The following is a 26401-nucleotide window of genomic DNA, read 5'->3' as shown; positions in this document are numbered from 1 at the left end:
GTCCCAGACTAATACACAGTGGTGGAGTACCCTTTGTCTACTGAGACTCGCGGTGATGTAAGGAACACACGCTCACATCCCTATTATGCTGAACTCCTTACTCATCAAAGCAAGACATAGGGATGATGAAATGATAGAATTATGCTCTACAAAAACTGCCGGAGTGATCAAGACAATATATCTTGTTCATTTATTAGTAAATTGAGCAAAGACACTGGAGTATGATCAAATGTAGATGTGACCCCACACAGACTAAAACGTTTCAGAGTCTGAGAGAGGACAAATTTAAAATGCAACCAACTCAATGAGGCATATTCTGACAGCCACCAGGACAAACTAGCACATCCTTTATTGGCTCTTTATCTACAGGTTATAGACAACTCTCATTTGCAACAACAAACAATGTTAATCAAATGCCATACGTACAGTATTTGTGCCACATCACTACGTACAGTACAGGCCTGAGTTCTCTACTTCATTACGCTCACTAATGAGGTGCAGTGATTTGTTCCCTGGGTGATACACACGATACGTATGCTCCAATCACACGAGCAGTTTAGAGGCTTAGTCTCTGTTAATGACGGAATGGTGTCAGGGATGCGTCTGTTGGTTGGCGAGTGAGACGGAGGCCAATCTGACGGTGAACTCGGTTTCTTAACAGTCCCAGGTTCTTCTCCTGCCACTCTGCAAGCGCTAGCGGTGTCCACCTGAGGGCGCGGTGACACAGCACAGCATGCGTTAGGGCCAGTCACGCCTCCTGCAAGGAACACTCGCATGCTAGAAGTCATACATGCGCCACCTCATACCTCCTCACTGGTAGAACTTAATCTCCGCATCCACGCAATCAAAGAACAAGTCTCCCAGTTCATCTCCTGGGATTTCTCCACTCAGCATGGCTGAAATCTCGCCCAGACACTGAGACTCCAGGTCCCTCAGGATCTCGTACACCGCTAAACCCACGTCCTGAGGCAGAGACAAACACACACACACACACACACACACACACACACGTCTAATGAACTAGTATTTGTAAACCAAGCCACCGTCTGTAACATCACGTAAAATATCCACGAGTTTAGACTCCGAGTTCGGTCCAGACAGATGTATTAGGAGACTTTGCCTTAATAACAGTAGCTGCACACCTGCTGTCACCAACTTCCACTTCCTCTACGTGCTAATTTGGGTTTTACACTGGCTGGCTGCTCACCAAGACGGCCAGCAGGCCAGTGCAATGCAAGCGCACATCCATCACACATAATAAAAGTTTACTGTAGGGAACATATAGTTATTTGCGCAGTCAACCGTTTTGCATTTATGAAAAGAGATGGAAATAGAGAGACCTACAGCACTGACATTGCTCTGCACTGAGCGGAGAAGCAAAATACATCATGCCATGCTGCAGAATATATGAATTTGTATGTAACACACACCTGCAATGGGGCTGGACCTCCTCTAACCTTCCCTGTAAACTGTTCAAGTCATGTCCGTTCACTAGTGGTGATGTGCGATGTTGTTTACGGCAGTCAACGCTCCGGCTGCAGAGCGGTCATGTCTGAAGCCCTGCTCTGACTGTTTATGTTTAGTCTGCACCCATCATGTGTCCTGTCCTCTAACTGTGAGGTCCTGCTGTGCTTGGCTTTGTGCCGGGAGCATCAGACCTCTGCTGTGGAACCCTCAGGAAAAGTGATTCTGCTTCAGATGGAAATGAAATGATCGGCAGCTTCAAGCTGCCAGAATCATTGACCTAGGTCGTCCATCAGTGCCCACCGGGTTGGTTTCCATGGTGCCGAGCGCCACCTGGTGAGCCTTGTACAGCTCGTGTCTGCGGTCCACTTTGCTCTGAAAGCGAGGCTGCGTCTTGGCAGGGTCATCTGGGCCGAACCGCGGGGAGACGACCCTCAGCACTGGAGTGGAGCAGTCCGAGAAGACAAAAGGCTTGAATATAGACCTGCCGGGGTTAAGAGGGAAGGAAACGGGAAAGAGAGAGAGGCCGACTCAGAAAATCCCTTCATCCCAAAGCAGAGATGGGAAAAGCAAGGACGAGGAAGGAGCGTTTCCTGCTCAAAATAAGCCCGTGTCTAAGAGGGTTTCCTCCTCAGAACCAACCTGGACGGGTCCGGGGTGGCGGTGAAGAAGTGAATGCAGGGCAGGCTGCTGTCTCTGGGCAGAACCGACACCATGCTGCCTGTGGTGCAGAAGTTGCCCGAGTCCATGCAGATGCCGCTGGGCTTGTCCCTCAGAATGGACATCATCACCTCCGCTGTGATCCGGCCTGAGGGAACGGAGCAGAGCGCTGTAAACGCCAGCGCGGCGCCGCACGGAGCGGCGGCGGCGGCGGCCGACCCGCTCACCTTGGTGCTGCCGGAGCAGCGCCGCGCCTGCGTGGTAGCGCTGCTTGGCCAGCTCCATCCTGGCGGGCGGCTCCTCGGGGCTGAACGCCTGGGAGAAGCTGAACTGCCCCTCCCCGTCCCAGCAGCCCCGGGCCCGGGCCGCGCCGCGCAGCTCCGGGTGCTCCGCCGTCAGCTCGGCGCCGATGCTCAGCTGGTTGGAGATGTTCCTCACGCCCTCTGAAAGGAACCCCCTGCGAGTCACCGCTTTTAAAAAAGGCAACGCGGAGCGTGGCAGAGTCGCACCGACAATTGCAGGATTGGCTGAATTATGTAACGCATCTGTATAAGCTGTGGTGTCGTGTTGAGGAATGAACGGAGATCAGGATGCTTCTCCTTGACTTTAGCGTTGCACATGAAAGAGCCAACGAGTCACGTTAAGCATTTAGAAGTTTCATACAGACTTTAAAGCCTTTTGTGCGGTTTAGCGTTCATTTGCTCTTTAAGACTTTAAGTGTTCGACGCATAACGTTAGTCTGAACAGCTTTAGGCCTGTAGACGCTTTCAGCCACTCCAGCAGCCGTGGCTTTAGAAATGACAGGGCTGCTGTGGCTGCCGTTACACAAGTGTGGTCCAGGCTGCCGCTTCTTTGTGCGCCGCTGAAACACAGCGCATTCACCTGAAGGGCAGAGAAAAAGCCCGATCTGGTCTTTACCTGTGTCCACAGTTTTGTATTCAAGATTGCGGAGGTATCAACCAATACACTGCTTGTTTCAAACTCTATTTGGCTCAAACTAAAAATAAATTAGTAAATTTTCCATCAAACATTTGCATATTTCATGGAAATAAAAATCATTATTTTGAACTATTGCAATATAATAAACAAAGCAGCACGAAATGATAAATCCTGGCATTAGCTACTATTCATTGTCATCGACTTTAATTAATTAGAAAAACAAAAGGTATCAGACTGGGGGAGACAGGAAATCATTGGTCACGCACATTTTTCTGAACACTTAAATAAACATGTTGCTGCAGCCCCAGGAAATTCTATTCACTGACAAGTTTGATGACTCACTGAGAAGCTGTCACAGGTTGCACAATCGCATTGCCGCGTGTGAGCTAAAGCAGCGTCTATGTCGTCTGTGGTGAAGCTAATTAACAGACATGAATACATTTGTCTTATCAAGTGGCACTGTGAGCGAGTGTGTGGTTGATCCTGCAGCCAAACGCATTGCATGCTCAGAGGCACACACACGCGCACGCAGACACACACACACACACACACACACACACACACACACACACACACACACACACACACAGACTTAATTCGTACCTGAGACCCTCTGCGCCGCCCACAGCTTCCCGGCGGTTTCCAGCACCCACGCCTCGCTGCGGTCCACCAGGAGGAAGGTGTTGTGGTAGCTGAAGGGCTCGGGGTCCTCCCTGCACTGGCCGCCCTGGCCATGCTGCTCCAGGAGGCTGGTGATCACAGCCAGCGCTGCGCAGGCGCTGCCGCCCCGCTCCAGGCCCAGTCTGAGCGTCAAGCGCCACGCTGGGTTACTTCAAATGTGTCATGTGTGCTGTCGCTTTGTAAAGCAGGTGAATGTGTGGCACCAATAATTATGTCTCACTGCTGGATAAATAGGTCTTAGTCTAAGTTAAAGAACATAAAGCTCAGGTGAGTTAGTTGGACATGGTCGCATGCTTTACACAGCGATGACAAGTGCTTCAAACGAATTACTGCAACGCCATTTTCTGAGAGGCAGCATAAAGGTGGTGCCTACCGGACCAGGTCCATGCCCAGCAGAGCTTCCCCCGCAGCAAGCGGCTCCCTGGTCCACACCGCCTCGTTCCCAATGCAGACCCCCTGGTCGTTGGCTCCCATCTCAGCCCCCCACATCCAGGCAGGTTTGCTCAGGATCACAGCATGGGTCCGCTCCACCTGAGGGATCCGGGTGAAGGTACACTGGGAAAAAACACAATGCTATTGTTCATTATATGGCAGAGAGGGTCTCCAATACCAAAACCAGCTGATCACAGACTGACTGGTGTCATAATGGGAATAATAATGTTTCTGATATTAAAAAAAAAACAAAGCTTCTAATAAGTCACTGCTTCCAGTAATGGCGTTTGCATATTACTGACAGTTAATTAGAATAAAAATAAAAGACAATATTAGCCTTCTCATCGATCAGCATTATTCTGTGTCACCCTATAATCATGATTTGGAAGAGGGCAAACGGAGGTGGACCTCACTTCCTAACTTGTATTTGCTGGGTTTGATTCTTGCAGTTTAGAGAGTGGATGACATACATTAAACCAGAATCTCAACCCAACGCCTCCCAACAAATATATTACACATTAACACAAAATTAATATGTAACAAATTAAGAACCAGTGGAAGAACATAGATGACGGCTTGTTAACTATTTTAAAAGGTCTCATATTTAAGCTACATATTTTCACAGTTGATCAGTGGTGCGATTTGCAAAACACCATATTGCATATTATCAGAGTCTGATTACAGCTACTGAGTGTTTCAGGATTCTGCCTGTGGTTAATAATTGTCATTCACACTAGGACTGAGCCTTTCAGGTTGGGTCCCTTCCTGCTGTGGTATTTTAATGCCTATGCATTAATACAAACAAATATTCTAATATTGTGTACGGATTCGCTCTGTATTAATTGCCTGCTGCGGCCGGTTGCTGGCTGGTGCCGGTCTGTGTTACCTCCAGCGTGGCGCCTGGAGGGTGGGATGCTGCAGGGTAGTGGACCACCTCCTGCACCTCATCCCTGGGCCGGTCCGAGTTCTTCCCAAAAATCACGTGGTCGTCCAGGGAGCCAGGGGGCAAGGAAACAAAACAGTCACATGACATGGGAGCCTCTGCCATCCTGCCACAAACACACACACATGTCTGTGAGGGAGACTCAAAACAAGCACGCATGACAAAGTAAAGACTTCGTGGTATTCGGACTCTGACGGACTCTAACATCCAGAAGCGTTGCGCGCTCAGAATCACGCATGTGGAGGAGAGGGGGTCCCCGCTCCCACCAGGCGGGCTTTGCAGAAAGTCTCATCCGCTCGCTGAGCTGCCCATCCCTTTCACACAGGGATTAGGACCCAGTCGTGTGCCGAGCACCTTATTGTCTGTAATCTTCACAAATCCCACCGCCACGTAGCGCTACTGCAGCTCCCGCATCGCGTTTGCGCCCAAACGTTCGCGTCTGATCCGGAAATAACGTGTCCGAAAGTGCGCGGATCGCAGGAGACGCTCGGGCTGAGATCAGTGTTTATTGCTGGAGGCCTGAGCGACGTGCCCACACTGTCCCTCCCCGCGTGCCCCCGCCTGTCCGTCCGTGGAATGTCGTGTTTTACGGCGCCGTGGGGACGGACAGTCGCACGTTCAACTTCAGGGCGAACGCTGCGTAAAACGGAGCGAGTCTGCGGGAAACGTTTACCTTGGTTCGGTGGAAAAGGCGGACGACCGGCTGCGAGGAGGCAGGTTGTAGATCCACAGTCACGTGACCGAGAAATCCCAAGGTCTGTATTTAAAGGTCTCGTCTCGTCTGGCCACAAGCACAGCTCACCGTCTCCCAGCGTCCAGTCCGCACCTGTGCAAAGCTGCACGGCATCATCTCAGTGTGTTTGTCAGCGCCGCGACCGCAGCCACGAGCCGTCATGACTCCGCTCCACGGAAGTCACGGACGCCTCCACGGGCAAATGTTTGCGTGTGCCTCATTTATTTCTTGTCGCCTTCATCTGATAACGTCTGTATGACAACGTGAACGGAGCTCTGTTCACAAAGTAAACTCCTTAGGATTTATTTCTTCATGAGTTAAAACCATCACGACAGTTTATTTATTTGTACAAAATGTTTAGTGTGCTGCTGTTTTTTAGTTGTAGAGATTTACAGATTTAGATTTTTTTTAAATATATTAAATTATATGTGTTGACAAGTTTTAATTATTCAACTACTATTGAAATCACAAACTTACCTTTTTAAGTCACATAAAATGTTACAATACTCAAATCCTTCCAAAATGCTTTTGGGACCTTTTAATCACCACAGTGGCGACCATAGAATCTGCTGGGGCCCTGGGCAAAAGCTGCCCCCCCCAAACCAATGTTTATTACTTTATGGTATAATGACACCAACTGACAAAAATAAACCAAAGAAAAGAGTGAGTTTCTTAGCTTTTTCATTGTTCACCATTTACATTATTTAATTTGATACAGACCATGTAATGTAATATATGTAATACTACAGAATAAACTTGTGTGATGAGCTCTGTACTGTGATACCTCAAGGGTTTATATTTAGAGTGTAATGAAACATGTGTTATTTGTATCATAAACCAGATCTACCCCAAAAAACATACTATATTGCACATAGCACTATAACTTACACCACTTGTGTCCTAATTTACTCTGCATTCCATCACATGTTTTAGCAGTTAGTTTAACGTCCCGCTCTTTACTGACATGTTTGTTAAAAGCTAAACAAGTAAACTGCTCATATAAAGTCCATCCTACCTGTTCATACCTCATTCATGCCTGTTAGGTAACAAATTTGTCAAGTATTCAGAAATATTGTTGTGATACAGGTTATTCAAGTGTCTCTCCATCAAACTAGAATATCTCTTGAATTCTTTATGAAATTCAAACTGTTATTTAAATTTAAAACTAAAATAGCGTAGAACTCCCCCCCAGTAGAGTCATTCTTTTTGTTTATTTTACAGTCTTGCGGGTTCTAGTTTGTGGCTCTACGTGAGCCACAGTGCAGACCATTGCATTTTACCAGGGCTCTGGATCATATGTTGGCTAATCAGTATAATTAAAGTTGGGCAAATTCCTGTGTGTCATTGCGTTTATCAAGTGGGTGTCTCCCCTCACTGGTGTTTCACTGGATTTTGTGTCTGACACTTCCTGTCTGTGGGCTCGGCTTTTCCAGACACACACTTTCCCAAAACTGTCTGCTGGCAAAATATTCTTCTGTGATTTCAAGTTCTTTTATTGTTATGTTATCCTTGGCATTTTAACCCAGTTTGAGATGTTGGCTTTTGCTGTTTTTCCTGTTTTTATTTTTATTATTTTAACTTGTTTTGTCTGCTGTTTGTCTGTGAACAGCACTTTGGCCAACTATGTTGATTTTTAAGGTGCTTTATAAATAAAGTTGAGTTCAGTTGAGATATTTTAGCCAAAAAAGAAAGCAAATTTGAAAATTTGAACTATTTCTGAATAATCATCAATTAGACACTTTTGGTTTTATTTGCACATGTTCTGTAATTTATTTTCTTTTGGAATAATAGAAGAATAAATAACCCAAACAACCCAAACTTGGAAGTACAACAGCGTTTGCATGAACATAAGCTAAGACCTGATTTAGATTTTTTAGCATTTCTTCAAACATATGCAAACAATTTAAAATTTGTGAAAATGTATTTTTTTTTTGGGCAGGACCTCTTCAAAGTGAATAGTACACTAATAGAGGTTTACACACTTTTGCTACATAACATGGCTGCAAAAGCATTTTCTGCAGCTTCAGGCTCAGGGATTTTTGTTAAAAAAAAAGATTCTGACACTGTTGTCAGAGTAACTTCGTGGCGACCTGAGGCTTCCAGTGATACAACAGCCTGAAGCTTGAGTTCACATTTGTCTAAAAACAATGAACAGCAAAAAACAAAGCCTTGGGGTGGTCTCCTCAGAAACAAAAGCTCAGCCCCAATGAGACGCTTCTTTTGGAGCTCGAGTCAATGTTGAAGCCGAACAGTAACAGCTGGAACAATTTGCCTCTGAAGAATGTGCTAAGAGCCCTGGAGCGACATGTGAATACAGAGGAACTAGCAGTGTGAATAGGAAATATTACACAACTGACTATTACTGGACAGACTTGTTGAAGTTCAGTGTGTCAGTAAAATGTTTTAATCAAACACAAGGAGTTAAGCGTCTGTTAATTTGGCTTTGTGATGGCTGCTCGGCTAAGATCCAGAGGTGTCGAATGAAAAAGGGGCCTTTACATTAAATCCATTATATTCTGATTCCTTCTGGGGGAAACAAAATTAACCATGAATAATAAACATTAAATACTAATACACTATATATACATACACTAATAAAGTGCAATGATTAGTATTATTCATTATAAATATGGTGGCTAATATATTGAAGCCTCCTCCTTATGTAACCCTGAAAAGGCCAAATGAATGAATTGGATTAAATTAGACGGTGGCAGCATGTAAACCTGCTGATCCACATAGCAATGAGTGACAACATTCTAACAACATTAATCTCACCTGTTGTTTGTTTGTCATTAATATGCGCTTCAGTGACCTTCATTCTTAAAACCGACGCATGATGGGTCAGTGTGCGCCACTGGAACGAGAAGGGGAGGTTGGAATAATGCATCACGCACCTGGGCTTCACCCGCTCTCTGGTTCGTTTTAAGCGATGAGTGGCGTCCACTCACAGCTCGCACAATGTGCTCAAGGCAACGAGGCCGAATTCTTGAGAGCTTTCAGGAGAGACAACCTGTTGCCTGAGCGGCACCGAGCTGCCTCCACGCCCTCTCATCTTTCATCTCCCCGAGCGTGCTGACAAGCGTCGCACATCCTGTCTGCCCTCACACACAAACAGCGAGGAGTAAACACACACCTGAGCCAAAAACGGACACACCCAAGCGCTCACTTGCGCACACAAACACGCAGCACGAGTACGCGCCACAGGAGTGAAACTGAACAGTTAGTGAACAGAGACAACAAAACATCAAATCACCTGACAGCAAACGATTGTGAAGAATGATATAGTATCTGCCAAAAAACGATTCTGGCCAAAAACCAGCCCACGAGATTTGACTTTCAGCTTCAGTTCAAGGGAAGTGGGACCGAATCTAATTACGCCGTGGATGACTGGGTCTGTGCTCCTTCAGGTGGGTGCAAATAAGACGCTGTGAACCCATCAACTTATCAACACCACGTCTCAGCACCGTCATAGACTTTAAGAACTGCCGTTCAGCTCAACCTCATTGACACACACTCGAGGAGCCGCACGGCGTCGTGGCCCGGTTTGTGCGCCTGCCATGTGAGGGAGGGGGCGGCCGGAGGAAGATGAGGGGTGTTAGGGGACGGAAACAGCTGGTGAGAAGCCTGGAGGACATTAATCTGAGGGGGGAGACGAGCTGCCTAATAAAGCATGGTATTACTGCCGCAAAGGTGTGTGATGGTGTGTTGCGCGTCTGTCTGCCTTCCTGCAGGATTACTGCTGAGCCAAAAAAAGACACCGTGGGTCCCTGTCCATCTGGGTAAATGAAGGACTTCCCACACCTTCTGCCGAGCAGAGGACGCGTCTGGGTGAAGAGCAAAGCCAGCGTGGGCTGCTGATGCAGGCCGTCCTGGCATGACCTCACGGGACACGTCTCAGCGTTAGCAAGCCTCTGCCCACACGCGCATTTACACCAGAAAGGCTTTTCAAAATTAGATAAAATAAAGCAATTCAAATTTTCTCCGAGCAATTAAAGATGTGGTTGAAAGGCAGAGGTGGAACCTGGGAGGGGAGGCCGGGGCGGCATCAGTCGCACAGACAGTAATGACGGCGCCACTGCTGTTTAACAATCAAAGATGGGAGGCGGGGACTCGCGAGGAAGTCTCTTCTTGAAAAATACAGGTGTTTGGTACAATCAAAGCGCAGCTTGCAGAAATGAGTGGTTTGAAGTTGAAAGGGGAGGTGGAAGGAGGAGGAGGGGGGGCCGCTGCGGTGAGTGAGTGAGTGCTTGTATAAGGGAAAAGAAATGTGAGTCAGAAGACGACCGAGGGCTGGTCTCTCCTCCGGGATTTTGAATAATTAACAAGGATAAGGAAGTTGACTGCTGGTTACCTGCTGTTTACTTTGTTTGGATTTTTTTCCGCCACTAAAGGGGAAATGAGGCTTTGCAGCCCGGTTCTCTGCAGGCTGACATGTTGGCGGCAGGATTTGCCTGGGACACCAGTGTGGTTCCCGTGGGACAACGGGCAAGTGGAGCCAGCCACAGGCCGCTGAATCAGAGTCAGGCTGCACACAACAAGCGTGGAAATGTTGTATACACAACACGAAGTCCTTAAAGGAAAGTCCCAGAGTTCAGGCAGATTTGTCACGTAAACTTCTTTAACCCTAAGAAGAACCAAAGCAAAAACTAGTTGTTCCTGACTAATTGCTATAATTAACAGCACAATGGCTGCTAACAAGCAATCATATAGCATGTGTGGGTGTGTAGCAGCCAGTAAATGATTACAGGCATATAATAAGTCAGAACAGTTTAGAACTATGCAGGAATATGCTCTGGAGCCAGCAGATACACTCTCCTTTTGTAAAATACGTGTTGCATAGCTGGTTACGTTGCCTTGGTACAAAGAAAGAAACTAGGCTCTGTCAGATGGCTCGCTTACCAGCTCATGTATTAACACACTATGTAGTTCCGGAGCCAGTGTAGGAAATGAAAATTATAGTAAAGTAAAACCGAAACCAGCCAAAAAGATTTTTTTTATTAGAGATGTGGACTTTGCTACTGCTCTAACTGGTTTTCAGGCCCTAACACACAGCTCAGCAGACCAATAGTTGTATATTCAGGGCAAACACATGTCTCGATTTCCTGTCACTATGCGTAGCTTTCAAACATTTTCGTTAATCACACTGCAGCGAAAGTGAATAACATTGAAGTGTTATGTAATATTATAAAATATTAACTTAAATGTAAATAAAATATTAACTTAGTAGCAGCAGACTCGGGTTCGTTCCCTGTCCCTGCTTTAACCCACATATACTGTGATTTAAAAAAATCTACCCTTTAATTGTGAGTCATGTATAATTTACAATAAACACACTGACTTAACTATTGGGCTGAAAGGATTTCTCTAGCTGGGGGTCAAAGGTCAAAGCGGTAGCTCATCTCACTGCACTTTTATCGGATTGGGTTAAATGCTGATACATGGTAAAAGTACAAACATTTTCATGTGCTCATGCTATGAAGTCTTTTGCAAAAATATGTCAGCGCAGACTGAAATAAAAAGTGTCAAACACGTTGTCTAAACACATTTAAATCATTATGAAAATTTGTACATCCCTGCGTGAGGTTGCTCTGTAATTAACTGTTATTTGGCTGCGTCTTTCTGATTGTGCTGCATTGTGTTCATGAGGAAACGTGCTTGACTATTTAAAGTCGTGTGTAAACACTATTTAGACATGGTGTGTGGTCCTCAAGCCAGGGGTCTGATCTCAGTGCACAGGTACATCTGACTGCAGCATATGAGTCTTTACCCTAATTTAGAATATATCGTGCTCATGGATAGAACTCATAGAAATGAACGTATTTCCTGTAAAGGCAAGTCCTGGGTTAAGTGTTTGTTGGTGCTTGTTGATCAAGCTGTGGTTCCTTTATATGGTTGCGCGTGTGTTCGGTTCAAACTCGACGTTTCTTTAAGTGCTGCTTCACAGAAGGTAGGAAGCGACTACCCGCCGGCCTGTCTGTGGTCTGTGTTTGTCAGTCGATTTGAAGCCGCTCCACTGACATGCTGTGACAGGAAAGGAATTAACTCGGCAAGGAGACAAATAAAAAAGCCTCAAAGGACGATGAGGTTAAAAACTATTTGATTACTCATTTAAATATTTGATTTACATTCAAGGCTGACGTGTTAAGCTGTAATGTTACAAGGCTCACGAGCTGGGAGATGTTTCTCAGTCTGCATGTACCGTAAACATGTAATCACTTTAAACACAATTTTAATGTGATACTTTTTGTTTTTACAATGCTGCCCCACACTTTGAATTTTAACTTAGTCTGATTTAGCTCCTGAATTCTAATGAGAAGAACATAAGACATCGTAAGGATGTAGGTTTGTCTTAGTGATGTGAGAGAATGAAATTCAGGGGGATTGTGTGTTACACAATTTGTAATATGAATATTAGGGTTTGTATCAAGAAAAAATATCACGTGATTTGTAAAAAGTCTAATTACACTTCTTCAGAAACAAGTGGCTGTTGCATGCAACATTTTTATCACTAACTATTTTTGAAGGTGTGTTAACACCATAGAGATGCGTTGCTCGGCTCATCGTGCCATGACCACTGTGTGCTTTCATTTACAGATGCTGCTGTTTGAGAAGGTTTATTTCTGACAGACCTCACAAGTATGAAATGAGAAAATAAGCGAGTGAAATTAAACAGGTTTTTACTATCGACCTAAATATAAATTTGCCTTTAAAAACAATAACATAAACAAAATATAATGGGCCTCTGTGCAGGTCTCACCTAGGTAGAAATACGATTGCTATGGTAATATTATTTAAAACTTAAGTAAAAGGAGAAGTGAAAATATAGGTATCAACAGCTAAAGTTCAGATCCTCAGACAATAAGGCTCCCTAAATGAATAAATATATACAGAGGTGGGTCTCAGTGGGTAAAACAATAAATGTGCACATATTTTAAATACTCACAAAGAGTATCTAGAGAGTAACTGTACTAATAAACCACAGCTCTTGATCTGCAGCAGTCGTTTCCTCACCTGCAGCTGAGGAGGGCGCATCTCAGCGGCGGAGCGGCCAGTAGCGGAGGGGGCGTGGCCTGGAGGCGCTCAGGGGGCGGGTCCTGCAGGCGCTCAGGACGCGCAGCCTATCATAAAGTTTGTCTCTGTCGAACAGGCTGCTTACCTGTGCGCCAAAACGTTCACATCGCCTCACCTGAAGCGTCCGCGATGGACAAAACCAGATGACATACGAGGATTTTATTTTTCCGTGCGCATTTGTTCGTCCAAAGCAAAGGAAACAAAGCTGAGGTGACAAAAACGTTTCTACAACCAAGCGGCAAATATTCCAGAGAACAAACATAACAGCAGCACCAAGCTCCGAGGAAAAACAGGTAAATCCGAAATTCATACTTATTTATTCTGTCTGCGACCCGGAGTCAGAGTTCTGGTTTAATTCAGGCGGGTTGGGTCAACACAGACATAACCTGAAACCAGTAGTTAATAAACCAGTCGCGTCCAACTCAACGACGGGAACCAAGGGTCAGTGAGAATTGACGAGTAGACGAGGAAATCAAAGTAGTGGAACTCTGAATAATACAGTTCCTATAATAACACATTAAATACACAAACTTGAGAATGAGAGTACATTTAGAATAGAACTAATCTCTGTGTTCTACAGAATCTGTTCAAATAGAAAGCTCGGTTACAATATGAGTATGATCTGAATATATAAATATAAAATCCAGATTATGTGGATTATATTTTACTGACAGTTTCAGGCTGACATGTTGGTGCGAAGGGTCAAATTCTGTGGGATGAAGTCTGGTGGATGATTTAGTCAGATAAAAAAAAATATCCAGATTTGATTATGTGCTAAATTAATGTTTTAAATGAGACTTCAGTTGGAAAAATAACACTTTAATAGTAAAGTTGTAAATAAACATTTATAACTGAGCCCACAGGATTTCTCAGCTGCTTATGGGAAGAACCACCAAACAATCTAAATAAATTAAAGTGTTTAAAACAGCATTAACATATACATTTATTCATGAAGCAAAATATTTATTAATAGATGCACTGGATTCGGTTGTAATGATTGAATAAAGGTGTTTGGAGTATGATTTGTGTTATAATATTTCAGGCCCCAATGTTGCGTGAGACGGCCTTCGCTGTGATTCTATAAATGAACCAAGTTTAAATGAGCACAAGGAAAATATTAATTTAGAGATGCACATAATTAGATTTGATTGTGATCATTGAATGAAAGTGATTGGAGTTTGGTTCATTGTGTTTGTACATTTATAGGCATTTATATGTTAAAATATTTCAGATCCTAACTTCCTAATGTGGTGAGTCACCATGAAGTGACTTTTGTTATGGTTTGGTGAAATGGGCATGTCCACAGTGTTTATGCGCCTTAAACTAAACCATTCATATACAACTGTAGCTCCATAAAGTTTAAAGGTAAGGTTCCCTCATATGTGCATGTGACAGTGGTTATTATGAATCATATTCAAACTTAAGAAACAGGTGCATCCTTAACATTAAATTTTTTACATATTGTGTGAAATAAAATCTCCACTTTGATTTAGTTCGGTCCTGATACAAGCGTCTCCAAACCTGCATTACACAGACACTAACTCACTGAAGACGTTAAGCAGTCTCCCATTTTAGGCCATCTCTTATCTGATCATGTACTGAAAGAGGAGATTAGCCTTTCATCTCACACTGTATGTCACTTCCCTTATCTTTCTGTCAGAATCGTAGTAGTTGCAGCACATCATACTGTACACATGAACTCTTTAATCCCTTGCTGTTATTGCAGCATCACAGTTTTCACAAGCGTCACAAGAGTTTGGTCACTAGGTCAGTTCTTTATATTCATTTAAACATATTTACGGCTTGTTCGTCCAGTGAACATTTTGCACTTGGTCGCATGTCCTGGTACCTTCGTCTGTTAAGTAACCTGACCGCTGCTGACTTTATTTGCTTCATGAATGTGTGTGTGTGTGTGTGTGTGTGTGTGTGTGTGTGTGTGTGTGTGTGTGTGTGTGTGTGTGTGTGTGTGTGTGTGTGTGTGTGTGTAGTATATGAGAATAAATCAAATTATAAAAAAGAAGTTGTTTACAAACTGGAGCCATAGTGTGTGACCATGAGCGAGCCCTTGCGCTGTGCTTGCTCCCTCTCCACCAGCATCCTCCCCATGGCGGACGTGTAAACCCGGGGCTGCGCTGGGTCTTGGCTGGGCAGGTTTTATGACCAGAGCTCTGTCATCGCTCTTCATCCTCCTCCTCCTCTTCCCTGGGGCCCCCCTGTGCCAGCTGTTTCCCTCGGGAGCTCGAAGGTTCCGAGCTCCTCAGCCAACAAAGTGGGGCGCTTCTGTCCCGCTTTGTTTATGGTCATGTCAGCGTGCGTATTGGTCGGAGGGACCGGTCCGTCGTGCGCGAGTCACATTCCCCCAAAATTACAGAGCAGCAGCTCCGGCTGGCTCCAGGCTGACGTGAAATAAATCAGCTTTGACCTTTAGCACCAGAGAATTCCAAGCTAATTGCTTTACGATTTCATTGGGACTGGAGAGGGTTTTTTAACTTTGAGAAAGACGCGTAATCCGTTTGCTTTGGTTGTGTTTGCTCAGCAAATTGAGGTGCACTGAGGTGATCCTTCACTGTCGGGCCGACCTCCGACCCCCGGGCCTCCATCCTCCCTGCTCTCTGCTTCTGGGCTGCCTGTTTCGTCTGCTGTGCCTGATCATATCACTAGAAGTGATCTCAGGATTAAGACACTAGCTTCAGACTGCTTTACTGTTTCCTGCTGTAAAGATAATTGTAGATGTTCACGGATGGAGGGAGGGGGGGGGGGGGGGGGGGGGGGGTTTCAACAAAGTAGTTTGGGGCCAGGACATGTTTGGAGTCTGGCAGGCTCTCGTAAATCTCCTCAGACACGTCAGGCTTTCATATGCTGCGTCCCGGCTGACGCTGGTGGAGCGTACATGCCTGCAGATGCAGAGTGCGGGTGACGGGAGCGTGTGCTCATAATTATACACATACTGTAATTGTCCCCGTCTCATTGTTGGACTCTCATTCTCAGGCTCCTGGATGCCGTCAGTCTGGCACTGTTGATGCTGACTGCCACTGGTTTGTAGGAGGCGGGCTCCTTTTGTAACTCGCCTGAGGCCTGTTGGTATAAATCATGTGTGATTCATAAAAAAACTGGTTCTGGTTTCTGCCAAGTTTCATCGACAAAAACCTCACAGACGTACAAATAGACGTTGGCTCGCAGCCATACCTCCCTGGAACGTCTTCCTTCCCCAAACTGCTCTCCTGTCAACACTCCCCTTCTCTGTCTGCCCTCCCCCTGTCTCACCAGCGTCGATCGCCCCCCCGCCCCCCCCCCCCCCCTCGATGCCGCCCTCAGGGCCGATGTTGTTGTTTTCTTTGCTCTTGTCTTTGACTGTCCTCCATGGGAAGTACCTGGCAGCGGATGTATGTGGCAGGCTGCTGTCTGGACATGTCTGCCCCCCCCCCATCTCTCCATGGCCACGCAGCGTGAGAACGGGTGATGAAGGAGGCGTGTTCGGGGCTGGTTATTTAAATGCAGACAGGAGGATTTAGGCCAGAATGTCTGCACCTGTGAACTTCTGAAAGGTTTGTTCAGCATAAGCTGAGTATCTTTGCTCTTTCAGGCTGAACGAAGTGACCTCCACACATCAAAGTGGTGTTTGGTTTAGTGAAGTCATCAATCATGAGAACGCAAGCGCGAAGGCAAAGGTCCAAATCAGATTGAAGCCTCACCTCTTTTTCTGTTGTGTTACAGGCCTGTTGAACCGCTGGCGCCCCATCATGTGCTAATCCTCTCAGCGCCGCCCAAAGGGTTGTGATCCCACTCTGAGCAGCAGATCTCCTCAGCTTCTGCACCTGTACCCCCTGCTCACATGGCCCACCCTTACGAGCCCTGGCTACGGACAGCACCACCCAGTGGCAGCTCAGAAGACATGAACATTCCCACGTGGTGGGACCTCCACAGGGACATCCAGCCCGGCGGCTGGATAGACCTACAAACAGGCCAAGGTGTCGGCCTGCCTTCGGTGGGTCCGGGGAGTTCTATGGGGCTGCAGCCCTCTTTGGGTCCCTACGGTTCAGACCCACAGCTGTGCAACCTGCCTCCGGCTCAACACGTTCCGGCCTCGCACTCGTCCCACCTCTTCCCCCAGGACGGCTTCAAGATGGAGCCGCTGGCTCCTGAAATGCTGCAGCAGGAGCCGTTTTCCCTGGAGGAACCTCAGGAGAGCTCTGTCTCCGTCCGTCCCAAGCCCCAGCGACGCTCCTCCTCCCGAGGCGCCGGCCAGGCCGTGTGTCGCTGCCCCAACTGCGTCCACGCGGAGCAGCTGGGCCAGAGCGCCGACGACAGCAGGAGAAAGCACATGCACAACTGCCACATTCCTGGCTGTGGCAAGGCCTACGCCAAGACCTCCCACTTGAAGGCCCACCTGCGGTGGCACAGTGGGGACCGGCCCTTTGTCTGCAACTGGCTGTTCTGCGGCAAGAGGTTCACGCGCTCCGATGAGCTGCAGCGGCACCTACAGACACACACCGGGGCCAAGAAGTTCAGCTGCGCGCTGTGCCCCCGAGTCTTCATGCGCAACGATCACCTGGCCAAGCACATGCGCACGCACGAGTCCCCGCCGGGACCCGGCGAGGAGAGGGCGAACGGCGACGGGAGGATGGACAAGGGCTTCGACGCACCGACGCCTCCTCAGTCGTCAGCCGGCGTGTCCACGTGCGACAGCACAGAGCCGCAGCTGAAGCTGAAATGTGAGGCCGACCCCTCGGTCTCTAGTGTGACCGGGCAGTCGGGCTAAGTCATATGTATGTCTGTGATAGCCATGTCATAGTTTAATGATAGAATAGAAACCGAAGGAAACCGGATGAAACTCCTGATCAGCCTGTTCCCGCGAATGAATCCTCTGGACTAACTCAGTGATTATCAAAATCTCCAGACTATAAAGCAGCGGTTTTGCTGAGTCTATGGATACATTATTTCTTCTGTGTTTCCATAAAGCGAGTGGTTGCCATAGATGCAACTGAGCTGAAGCTGCAGCTTCAAAATTCTATTGCTGCTAGAGCTACTGCTTCCAATCGACCAAGAGACTAGAATGAGTTCAACTGAAGGCGCGTTTACAGCAACATCGAACAAAAACTGGAAAAAACTGGATGTTCCACGTGGAGCACATAGGGACGTAAAACAAGGAGTTTGTTTTACTGTGACAGTTGTGAGAAGACATAACATAAGTGTTGGAAGTGATATATAACTAATTCAAATGGTACAGAAACCAAATGACAGTGGAGTGGAGTGGAGCTTATGATAAGGGATGCTGATGAATATAATATAATATAATATAATATAATATAATATAATATAATATAATATAATATAATATAATATAATATAATATAATATAATATAATATAATATAATATAATATAATATAATATAATATAATATAATATAATATAATAACAGACAAAGGTTTGAAAATTTGGACCAGTAAATTGTTTAGGCTCAAATACACAGTTTGCAAAGGTTAACTGTAATTAATTTCACGTGTTTTCATGGTAAAACATTTGCTGGAAGTGATCACGCACCAGGAGAACGTGAATGTGTTCAGATTACAGATGTGTAACAACAAAATGCACCAGAAGAATGAAACCTGTGCACAGACTCAAACACATCAGGTAAGAAACAAGAAACAAACTCCAGCTGGACACGTAGAGAAAAATGTTGCCGTGCTGGATGGAGCCGGCTCCTGTCGGGGCATGCCGATGACAGTGGCCGTATCTGGCACAAACAAGACTTCCCAGCTCTCGCTCCTGTCAACAACACAAGCTGCTGGCACTGAGTGAGGCCTCCAAGATGAAGGAGCTTTTCATTACATCACGAGGAAGGAGGTTTAATCCAGCGGCCTGTGCAACACTTAAAGTGGTCCAGTTAAATATGTGTAATGTGAAAGATGTTGCTCAAGGTAACAAACTAAAAGATAGAGTCATTATCATTCAACTTTTCAGTTACTCAGTAATTATTTTGGCAACAAACACACTACAAGTTCAAGCCATGGTAGCACACGTAGCAGACAAAGTGTGCAACTATTAGGTGAACAAAGAGGAACATAAAACATGCAAGCACATTAAAATGAGGCAAATATTACACGGTGTGCTGCCCTCAAGTGGCCTGAACATCACAGCGCTTTATTATCACCAAGCTATGAACAACATGCTCTGTCACCAGCAGTTGGTGCTTCTAAAGCTGCAGAAGAATCAACATGCAGGAAGAAACACGTAGCAGTAATACTTTAGGTTGTTTGTGTTCTATTTTTGTATGATCAGTAGTTCTGTAGCCGGCAGCGTGAGCAGTTTTACTTTAACGCATTGATAGGATGCATTTGTATCACCACAGACACTAGGCTGACATCTCTACATGTTAGGGAGCTTGCATTATTGGAGGCCCACAACTGCTGTATTCATGTATAGGAGTTCAGAAACAGAAGACAGTGCTTAAACATTAGTCAATTATTGTGTATTGACTAGTTTTCATATTGTTCATGTTATTATAGATATAGATATCATGATTTCGTTTGTGATGGTCAGTAGAACACAGATGGACACCTTTTTGTTGTCTGTTGGTTGCAGTAGTAAAGGCTTTTTGTGGAAAATATAAAAAAAGGTTTAATAAGTTAAGTATTATGGTGTAATAACTTGTATTTAATCTAATATTTTTCTTTACTGAATAAAAATTACTTCCTGACGCAGTGTTGAGCTTTTATTTACAGGACATGTGCAAACTGACTAGTATTGTTTGCAAATTAATGTTCAAATGAAACAGGCAAATGTTTTCAGTCAGTGAATATCTAGTGTGGAGCCTACAGACATCTGTAGATGGCTTGTTTCTATCTGCCAATAGTCACATTAACAAACAAATACAACAACTACAACCAATTCTGTTGGCAGAAGCACCACTACACTGCCCATGCTTCACAAACAGACAGAAATATGCCTTAGATAAAGGTTCTCTAACCTTTTTGAACCTGAGAGCTGCTTCTTGGGTAGCAATTACTGTGAAGGGCTACCAGTTTGAAGCACACTCTCAAATCACACATTTGTGCATTTTTAATTATATGTCATTAGTAATAAAGTTCGGTATTCATCTGAAGACATTAATCATGTTTATGATTTCTGACAATAATTATCAACAATGAATAAAAACAAGGTGGGAACCAGGAAAGATAATCTGATTTTAATAAAGTGCTCAACTTTATTTAATTGAAGTTATTCAACTTGAACTTAATTTTTTTGCCAGCTAATATTGATCCCAGCTTAAGATTTTGAGCAGTTAATTCCTGTTTTTCCTGTATTTCCTCACCAGTCTGTTCTTCAGACAGGAATTCTTTTCAATAAAGTTCCTGAGATAAACAGTTTGTTGTGTGCTTTTAACTACTAACCTGTATTTTCACATAAACTATTATCTAAATTCACATAACATCATCCAATTTTAATATAATAAAATTATTGTAATTGTAGTACGATCCAAAGAATATCGACAGTTAAGTTACTTCATTCTTATTTATTCATAATTATATAATTTATAACTAGAAAAAGTAATTTCTCGAGAAATTACGTGGGAGAGCTGATCTGCTGCCGCAACCATGACAAACGCTGATTAAGCTGCTGACGTCAAAAAAGTTGACTACGTCCAAAAGTTGACTACGGCAAAGCGATGAAAACGAGAAAACGTTGACAAAGAATAAAACGATGACAAAAGATGGCGATTAAAAAGATGACCAATGTCATACTAGGACAAGATTAAAATATGACAATGATTCAAAAGTTGACCAAGATAAAAAATATATCACACATTAAAAAGTTGACCAGAGTGCATTGTTAACAATCATAAATAAGCTGACTAGCTTTTTGATTTGAAGAAAGTATTTGTAAATAATTACCTGTGTAATAGTTTAATAACTAGTAAAAATTTACCAGTCAGAAACAAAAATCTTGCCATTTAAGGTAATAAATTACATTGGTGCTTTTATTTTGAAAGGATTTAGAGGTTGTGTGTGGGCGATTACTAAACTATAAAATAGTCATTAGATAATCATAATTTATCATTTAATAGCAAGAATAGCCCTATTAAAGCAAAAGATTTAGATTTAGCCCTTTCAGAATAAAAGCACCTTAATAAGTTTGAGTGGCTATTTACTGAACTCTAAAGTAGTCTCTATAACGATTGGCAAGTATTCAGAACCACAAATTTTCTAATCAATCTTGCCATTAAAGGTAATAAATTGTTATTGGTGCTTTTATTTTGAAAGGATTTAGAGGAAATGTGTGGGGGTAATAGCGTAACTGTCAATTAGTCTTTAAATAATCATAATTACCCATTCAAAGGCAAAAACAGTGCAGTTAAAGCTAATAATTGGCATTGGTGCTTTTATTTTGAAAGGATTTAGAGGAAGCATGTGTGGGTAATTACTAAACTGTTAATCTATCTTTAAAAAGTCATAATTACCCATCTAAAAGCAGAAATACTGCTATTAAAGCTAATTATTTGGCTTGGTGCTTTTATTTTGAAAGGATTTAGAGGAAGTGCGTGCTTAATCACTACACAATCCAATAGTGTGGTTGACTAATCAGTAACAAGCATGGAACTGCTCTGTACACTGAGCATCAGCAGTTTGACCTGTCAGTCAAATCTGCAGCTGCGCCGTCGCCATGGAGACAAAAGGCGGGAAAATCAGGCTCATTCTGCTCTGTAAAAAGCAGAGTTTCACCCTGTATAAACAGGCTTGTTCCAGCTAAACCATAATAGTTATCACAAAGATTATTTCATTTTTCGAGTCCCAAGGCTTCAATGAGCAAATGGTGTGAATTTTATGTTTGAGGACAAACGTTTGTAGCCACAGTCGCAATTTCAAAATATGTCTCCTCCTTGTTTTTCTCCAGACGTCTGCCAAAAATTATCATTAGAGTCTATGGGAGAATTTCAGGATCTCTCTGTGCTTTGAGGTCGATAGCGACTAAAGTATAAGTCTGAGGGTAAAGCCAGACACATCATTAGAAAGAAGACAAGTATGACTACGATTTAGTGAAATAATTACGTTCATAGAGTAGAAATTGTGGCTGTAGCGACGAGTTAAAGACCGAAGTTCTGTCTTTAAAAAGCGCACCCTCGCACTCTGGCTGTGACATCACGCACTCTAAATGACCCAATACACACTAATGGAAAAGCTGAAAATTTAACAAAAACCACACCATATTTAAACGCTCACTAGTCGAAAAGTATAGAAGATACGACAACGCTGATTTACGAGGAGAAAGTTGAGCGATGATGGACGCTTTTGAAGTTGAAATGACGTTTCTACGCCAAAGTATGACGATGATAGACGCTGATGAAAAGAGGGAAGTTGACAAAAAGTTTAACGATGATTCCCATAGACGACCATTATAAAAAAACGATGAAAAAAGTTGAATAACGTTAAAAGTTGAAAAGCTGAAAACATAAAAAGTAATAGCCCACATCTCCTAAAGATGACACACGTTTAGAAAGTTGAACGACGATTCTACGATGAAGCGTTAAAAAGTAGATAGCAATCAAAAAAAGGGCGGAATAAGTAGAAGAAGAATAATAATAATAAAGACCGAAGATAACAATAGTGTGAGAGCTGTTCAGCTCTCCCACTAATTAACTGCAGTGGCTTACAGAGTCGAAAAGATGAGCGTTCACGTCAGCACTCTCGGGGTTTACGGTAGGTCTTGAAGGCACCATCAGCTAGACCCGGAAGCATAATTACGCAAACCGGAAATACGTAAAACATCGCACACAAGTATCTCCATTTTCAGCTGGCGTTGTTGTTACATTTCTTCTGGAGTAAATTCGACCTTTACCGTTTCTTGTTGGACTAAAACGGTTTTTCCAAGATGGGGGGCGGAGATTTGGTAAGTAGGAACTATTATTTAACGATAGACGCGTTCTGTGATTTTTCTGGGAGGGGTTGTTAATCCAAAAATTAATTTTCCTTATAGGTGTAGTAACACAACAATAATAGTATTTGGAAACATTTGTAAGACACAGCATTGCCTTTACTCCTATCATGTTTTTACGTTACATTATGGTAACTGTAAAACTGTTGCTGTTTCGTATTGTATATGAAAGATCCAAATTTCTGTTCATGAATAAGTTTACAAGTTTACCACTAAAGGCTTGCTGTGTACGGTCTTAAAGTGCCGTGAGATAACTATGTTGTGATTTGACACTATATAAATATAAACTGAATTGAATTGAAAAAGGCGCAGCTAAATGCTAAAAGTTTCCCCCTCATCTTCTGGCAGAATTTGAAAAAGAGCTGGCATCCCCAGACTATGAAAAACATTGAGCGTGTTTGGAAAGCTGAGCAGAAATATGAGGCCGAACGCAAGAAAATCGAGGAGCTGCAGAAAGAGCTGAAGGAGGAACGAGCCCGAGAAGAAATCACCAAATATGCAGAGGAAACTGGTGCTATAAAGTTAGTGTATTTAATATGATTGTGTTTACGTGGTTAAGACCATAATGGTGTGGTGTGTGAATTATACTGTATAATTTTTTATGACAGAAAAAAGGATGATCGGCTGGACTGGATGTACCAGGGCCCGGCTGGTCAGGTGTCCAGAGATGAGTATCTCCTGGGACGTGCTATTGACAAGCAGATCACAGACCAATACGAGGAGCCCGAGAGCGGTCCATCAGCGGAGACAGGCCTCCTGCCTGGGTCCATCTTCAACCCCATCACTCCTGCCTCCAGCCTTGATATGGCTGCAAAGATAAGAGAAGATCCTCTGTTTGAAATCAGGTTAGTGATGTCACTTAAAACCTTTTCAAACTGCTTCCACACTTCTGTCTACTTCAAGTCTACTTCAAGTCTACTTCAAGTCTACTTCAATTAATAGGCATTTAATATCTACGTTATGTTGGGCCTAAACAATTTATATCATAATGTAAAGCTTACATTAATGTGAAACTGATTTACAGTAAAAAGAAATACATATGAGCACTATAATTATTACGGTGTCAATGTCTAGTTTAGTAACCATAAGGAAACCCCATGTTGTTGATGGGGAAAAAACACAGTCGGAAGATTCCCATAGGTAGATGTCAGCATAAAAGCAACAGCAAGACCCTGAAAAGATTACTAGCTTCAGCAAATACCCTGTAATGCTTTCATCAGTTTGTTCATTCCTGCTGATGTCAACTGTTTCAACTGATAGATAAAGGCATTGAAGTACATAGTCTGAAAATGACGTTGAATAATCATTTTCAAAAAACAATGCAGGAAATTGCAAATAACCTAACTTTTAAACTTTTTTTGTTTTTGTGTTCTTAAGGAAACGTGAGGAAGAGAAGAAGAAAGAAGTTCTGACTAATCCTGTGAAGATGAAGAAAATCAAAGAAATGGTAAAAATAAATAACTGATAGGCTTTTGGCATGTTTGGTGACTTTTGTTTTTAGATAGTTAATTATGTTACAACAAAAAACCCCAACCCCCATGTCTGAAATTTGTGTTTCAACTAGCTTCATAAATATAAGACACGATATTAGTGTGTCTAAATATTGTATTCCAATGTTTGTTCTCTCCCAGCTGCGTCAGAATCTAGACAAGAAAGACAAGAAAAAGAAGAGAAAGAAGGAGAAAAAGGAGAAGAAGGGAGACAAAGAGAGGAGAAAAGAAAAGCGTCATAGAAGGAGAAGTTCAAGTTCAAGCTCTGATGATGAAATGGAAAAAAAACACAGGTACCATATATAGGGGAATGATTTAATAATATAATATGCTGCATTCTATGTGTGGCACTTGACATGTTTTAGAAAATATTTCTACATGTACTTCACACTGTTGAAATCATCCATAATCAATTGTAATTTTAGGTCACATTCAAAAAATGGCTCTTCGGCAGACCTAAGGTCTCGTTCCCATCATGTCCCAGGCTTTGGCCTACAGGTCGGTACGGAGCAGAGAGTTACCGGAGATTTGTATGATAAGTTTCTTACTGGACTTGATGGTTTATTCTGCTCTTCTTAGCTCCCAGGTGGGGGATATCACCAGTCGTCCGTTCGTTCCAACCACTCAATGCAGCGTGAGAGGAGTTGTTCCCGTTCACCTCACAGGATCCACAGGGACAGTCACTCGTCTTTACACAAAAATGACAGGAAGATTGACAGAGCTTCTAGCCCAAAGAAGGAGCAATACCAACGACAGAGGAACCACGTGTCCAAGTAAGGGGTCACAGAGCTCCAGAAACGTGCTACATAGATCAGTTTAGTTTAAATACTGAAGCGATACTGAATTAATCAGCAGTGTTTAAAATATGGAATACGGTAATTGCATATACAGTTAAATTCACATCACAACTTTGTGCTCCAGAGACGTCCATACTGCTGCATTACAGTGCTGAGGCTCATTTGCACTGAATGAATTGTCCAAACCCAGCATTTTTAAGAATAACCGCATGAAATCAAAAGTGACCATACAAATCACAAATCGGTCTGTCTGATTTGTGATTTGTATGGTGTCCTAAATTCTAATTCTATGTCTTAAAGAGACATAGAATATACCTTTAGTGAGCGTCATCATTCTGCCGTAGGATACCCTTGGCACTGCTATTGTCTTCACTCTGTTGGATCACTGCTTTACAAGTTCATTTAAACTGGTTAATTGTTCCATTTGCTAAAAGGTAATCAAAACAAGGTATTTGGGTAATAACTTTTAACCACATTTCTGTGTGATGTAAGGAAGCTCTCGACTGAAGAGCTTGAGCGCAAGCGGAGGGAGATGATGGAGGAGGCCAAGCAGAGGGAGGAGGACAGGGAGAACAATGTGAAAAGATACAAGAGGCAGGACGAGCAGGAAAAGCAGATGGAAAAAACGACCAAGCATGAGCGTCATTCTGGCTTCATCCAGTAGGTTTCTGTGGTAATTGGCCTAATAATGCCTTCATGCTTACATTTTACTTCTATAACACTCGCCTTGTCCACTCGCAGTGACATGAAGCTGGAGAGTGCTGCCACCTCTTCCTTAGAAGATCGTGTCAAGAGGAACATCTACTCTATTCAAAGGACACCAGCTTCCCTGGACAATTTTATGAAAAGATAAAGACATTTGTTTTTTTTTACAACAGAAAAAATAGATGTGCTCAGTTATGACTTCATACTTGGAAGCTGTTTAATGCCTCTGGCTGTTCTGTTGTAGTTACCAACATCCTTGTAAGATTAATGTGATTTAAACTTTGTACAGTATATTGTTTTTGTTTTTACATTATAATGGGATCTTTTTTTTATCTTAATGGGTTTGTGAGACATCTTTTATCTGGTGTACTCCTGTGAGTAGTAACTAGAATAAAAATATCTTTCCTGACTTTTCTATTTTTGTTCTTTAAAATGTTTACTGGACATAAAACACCGCCAAGCTTACATATAATATATTGTTATAAAAACAGCATAGTCAGTAAAAACGTTCCAGGTTACATAAATGTATGGCACATCAAACAGTGCTGCTAAAT

General features: G+C 43.4%; 3 protein-coding genes across 4 annotated transcripts; 2 read left to right on the top strand and 1 right to left on the bottom strand.

Annotated features, from left to right (window-relative positions):
* Positions 1-167: 167 nt before the first annotated feature.
* Positions 168-6081, bottom strand: scrn2 (secernin 2). Of its 2 annotated transcripts, XM_029148964.3 has the most exons (9): positions 5793-6075; positions 5063-5225; positions 4118-4299; positions 3667-3866; positions 2352-2567; positions 2107-2272; positions 1768-1948; positions 807-963; positions 168-707 (listed from the first exon to the last, which is right to left on the bottom strand). In XM_029148964.3, exons 2-8 carry the CDS (start codon positions 5222-5224, stop codon positions 811-813), a joined length of 1260 nt encoding a protein of 419 aa, XP_029004797.1. In that variant the 5' UTR covers position 5225; positions 5793-6075; the 3' UTR covers positions 168-707; positions 807-810. The 2 variants fall into 2 exon arrangements, with proteins under 2 accessions (XP_029004797.1, XP_029004934.1); XM_029149101.3 differs by lacking the exon at positions 168-707 and having other exon boundaries at positions 816-963; positions 1745-1948; positions 5793-6081.
* Positions 6082-12981: 6900 nt separating this feature from the next.
* Positions 12982-19622, top strand: sp6 (Sp6 transcription factor). The gene is made up of 2 exons (XM_029151343.3): positions 12982-13216; positions 16638-19622. The coding sequence occupies exon 2, from the start codon at positions 16756-16758 to the stop codon at positions 17680-17682; it is 927 nt and encodes a 308-aa protein (XP_029007176.1). The 5' UTR covers positions 12982-13216; positions 16638-16755; the 3' UTR covers positions 17683-19622.
* Positions 19623-22651: 3029 nt separating this feature from the next.
* cwc25 (CWC25 spliceosome associated protein homolog) lies at positions 22652-26256 on the top strand. Its single transcript, XM_029144778.2, has 9 exons — positions 22652-22810; positions 23204-23376; positions 23464-23700; positions 24233-24302; positions 24487-24638; positions 24771-24843; positions 24925-25118; positions 25635-25802; positions 25884-26256. Exons 1-9 carry the CDS (start codon positions 22793-22795, stop codon positions 25993-25995), a joined length of 1197 nt encoding a protein of 398 aa, XP_029000611.1. The 5' UTR covers positions 22652-22792; the 3' UTR covers positions 25996-26256.
* Positions 26257-26401: the final 145 nt, after the last annotated feature.

Source organism: Betta splendens, chromosome 1 (assembly GCF_900634795.4).
Source record: "Betta splendens chromosome 1, fBetSpl5.4, whole genome shotgun sequence".
Classification (NCBI taxonomy): domain Eukaryota; kingdom Metazoa; phylum Chordata; class Actinopteri; order Anabantiformes; family Osphronemidae; genus Betta; species Betta splendens.
This window is presented reverse-complemented; position numbering and strand designations above follow the sequence as displayed.

Bases quoted from the DNA above. Each gene is read 5' to 3' on its own strand.
- sp6 (XM_029151343.3), top strand. From the start codon at position 16,756: ATGGCCCACCCTTACGAGCCCTGGCTACGGACAGCACCACCCAGTGGC.
- cwc25 (XM_029144778.2), top strand. The intron at 24,639-24,770 runs GTACCATATATA...TTGTAATTTTAG, and splicing joins GAAATGGAAAAAAAACACAG to GTCACATTCAAAAAATGGCT. The intron at 25,803-25,883 runs GTAGGTTTCTGT...GTCCACTCGCAG, and splicing joins CGTCATTCTGGCTTCATCCA to TGACATGAAGCTGGAGAGTG.
- scrn2 (XM_029148964.3), bottom strand. From the start codon at position 5,224: ATGGCAGAGGCTCCCATGTCATGTGACTGTTTTGTTTCCTTGCCCCCT. The intron at 3,867-4,117 runs GTAGGCACCACC...CTTGACGCTCAG, and splicing joins CTGGGCATGGACCTGGTCCG to ACTGGGCCTGGAGCGGGGCG. The intron at 2,568-3,666 runs GTACGAATTAAG...GGTTCCTTTCAG, and splicing joins GGCGGCGCAGAGGGTCTCAG to AGGGCGTGAGGAACATCTCC.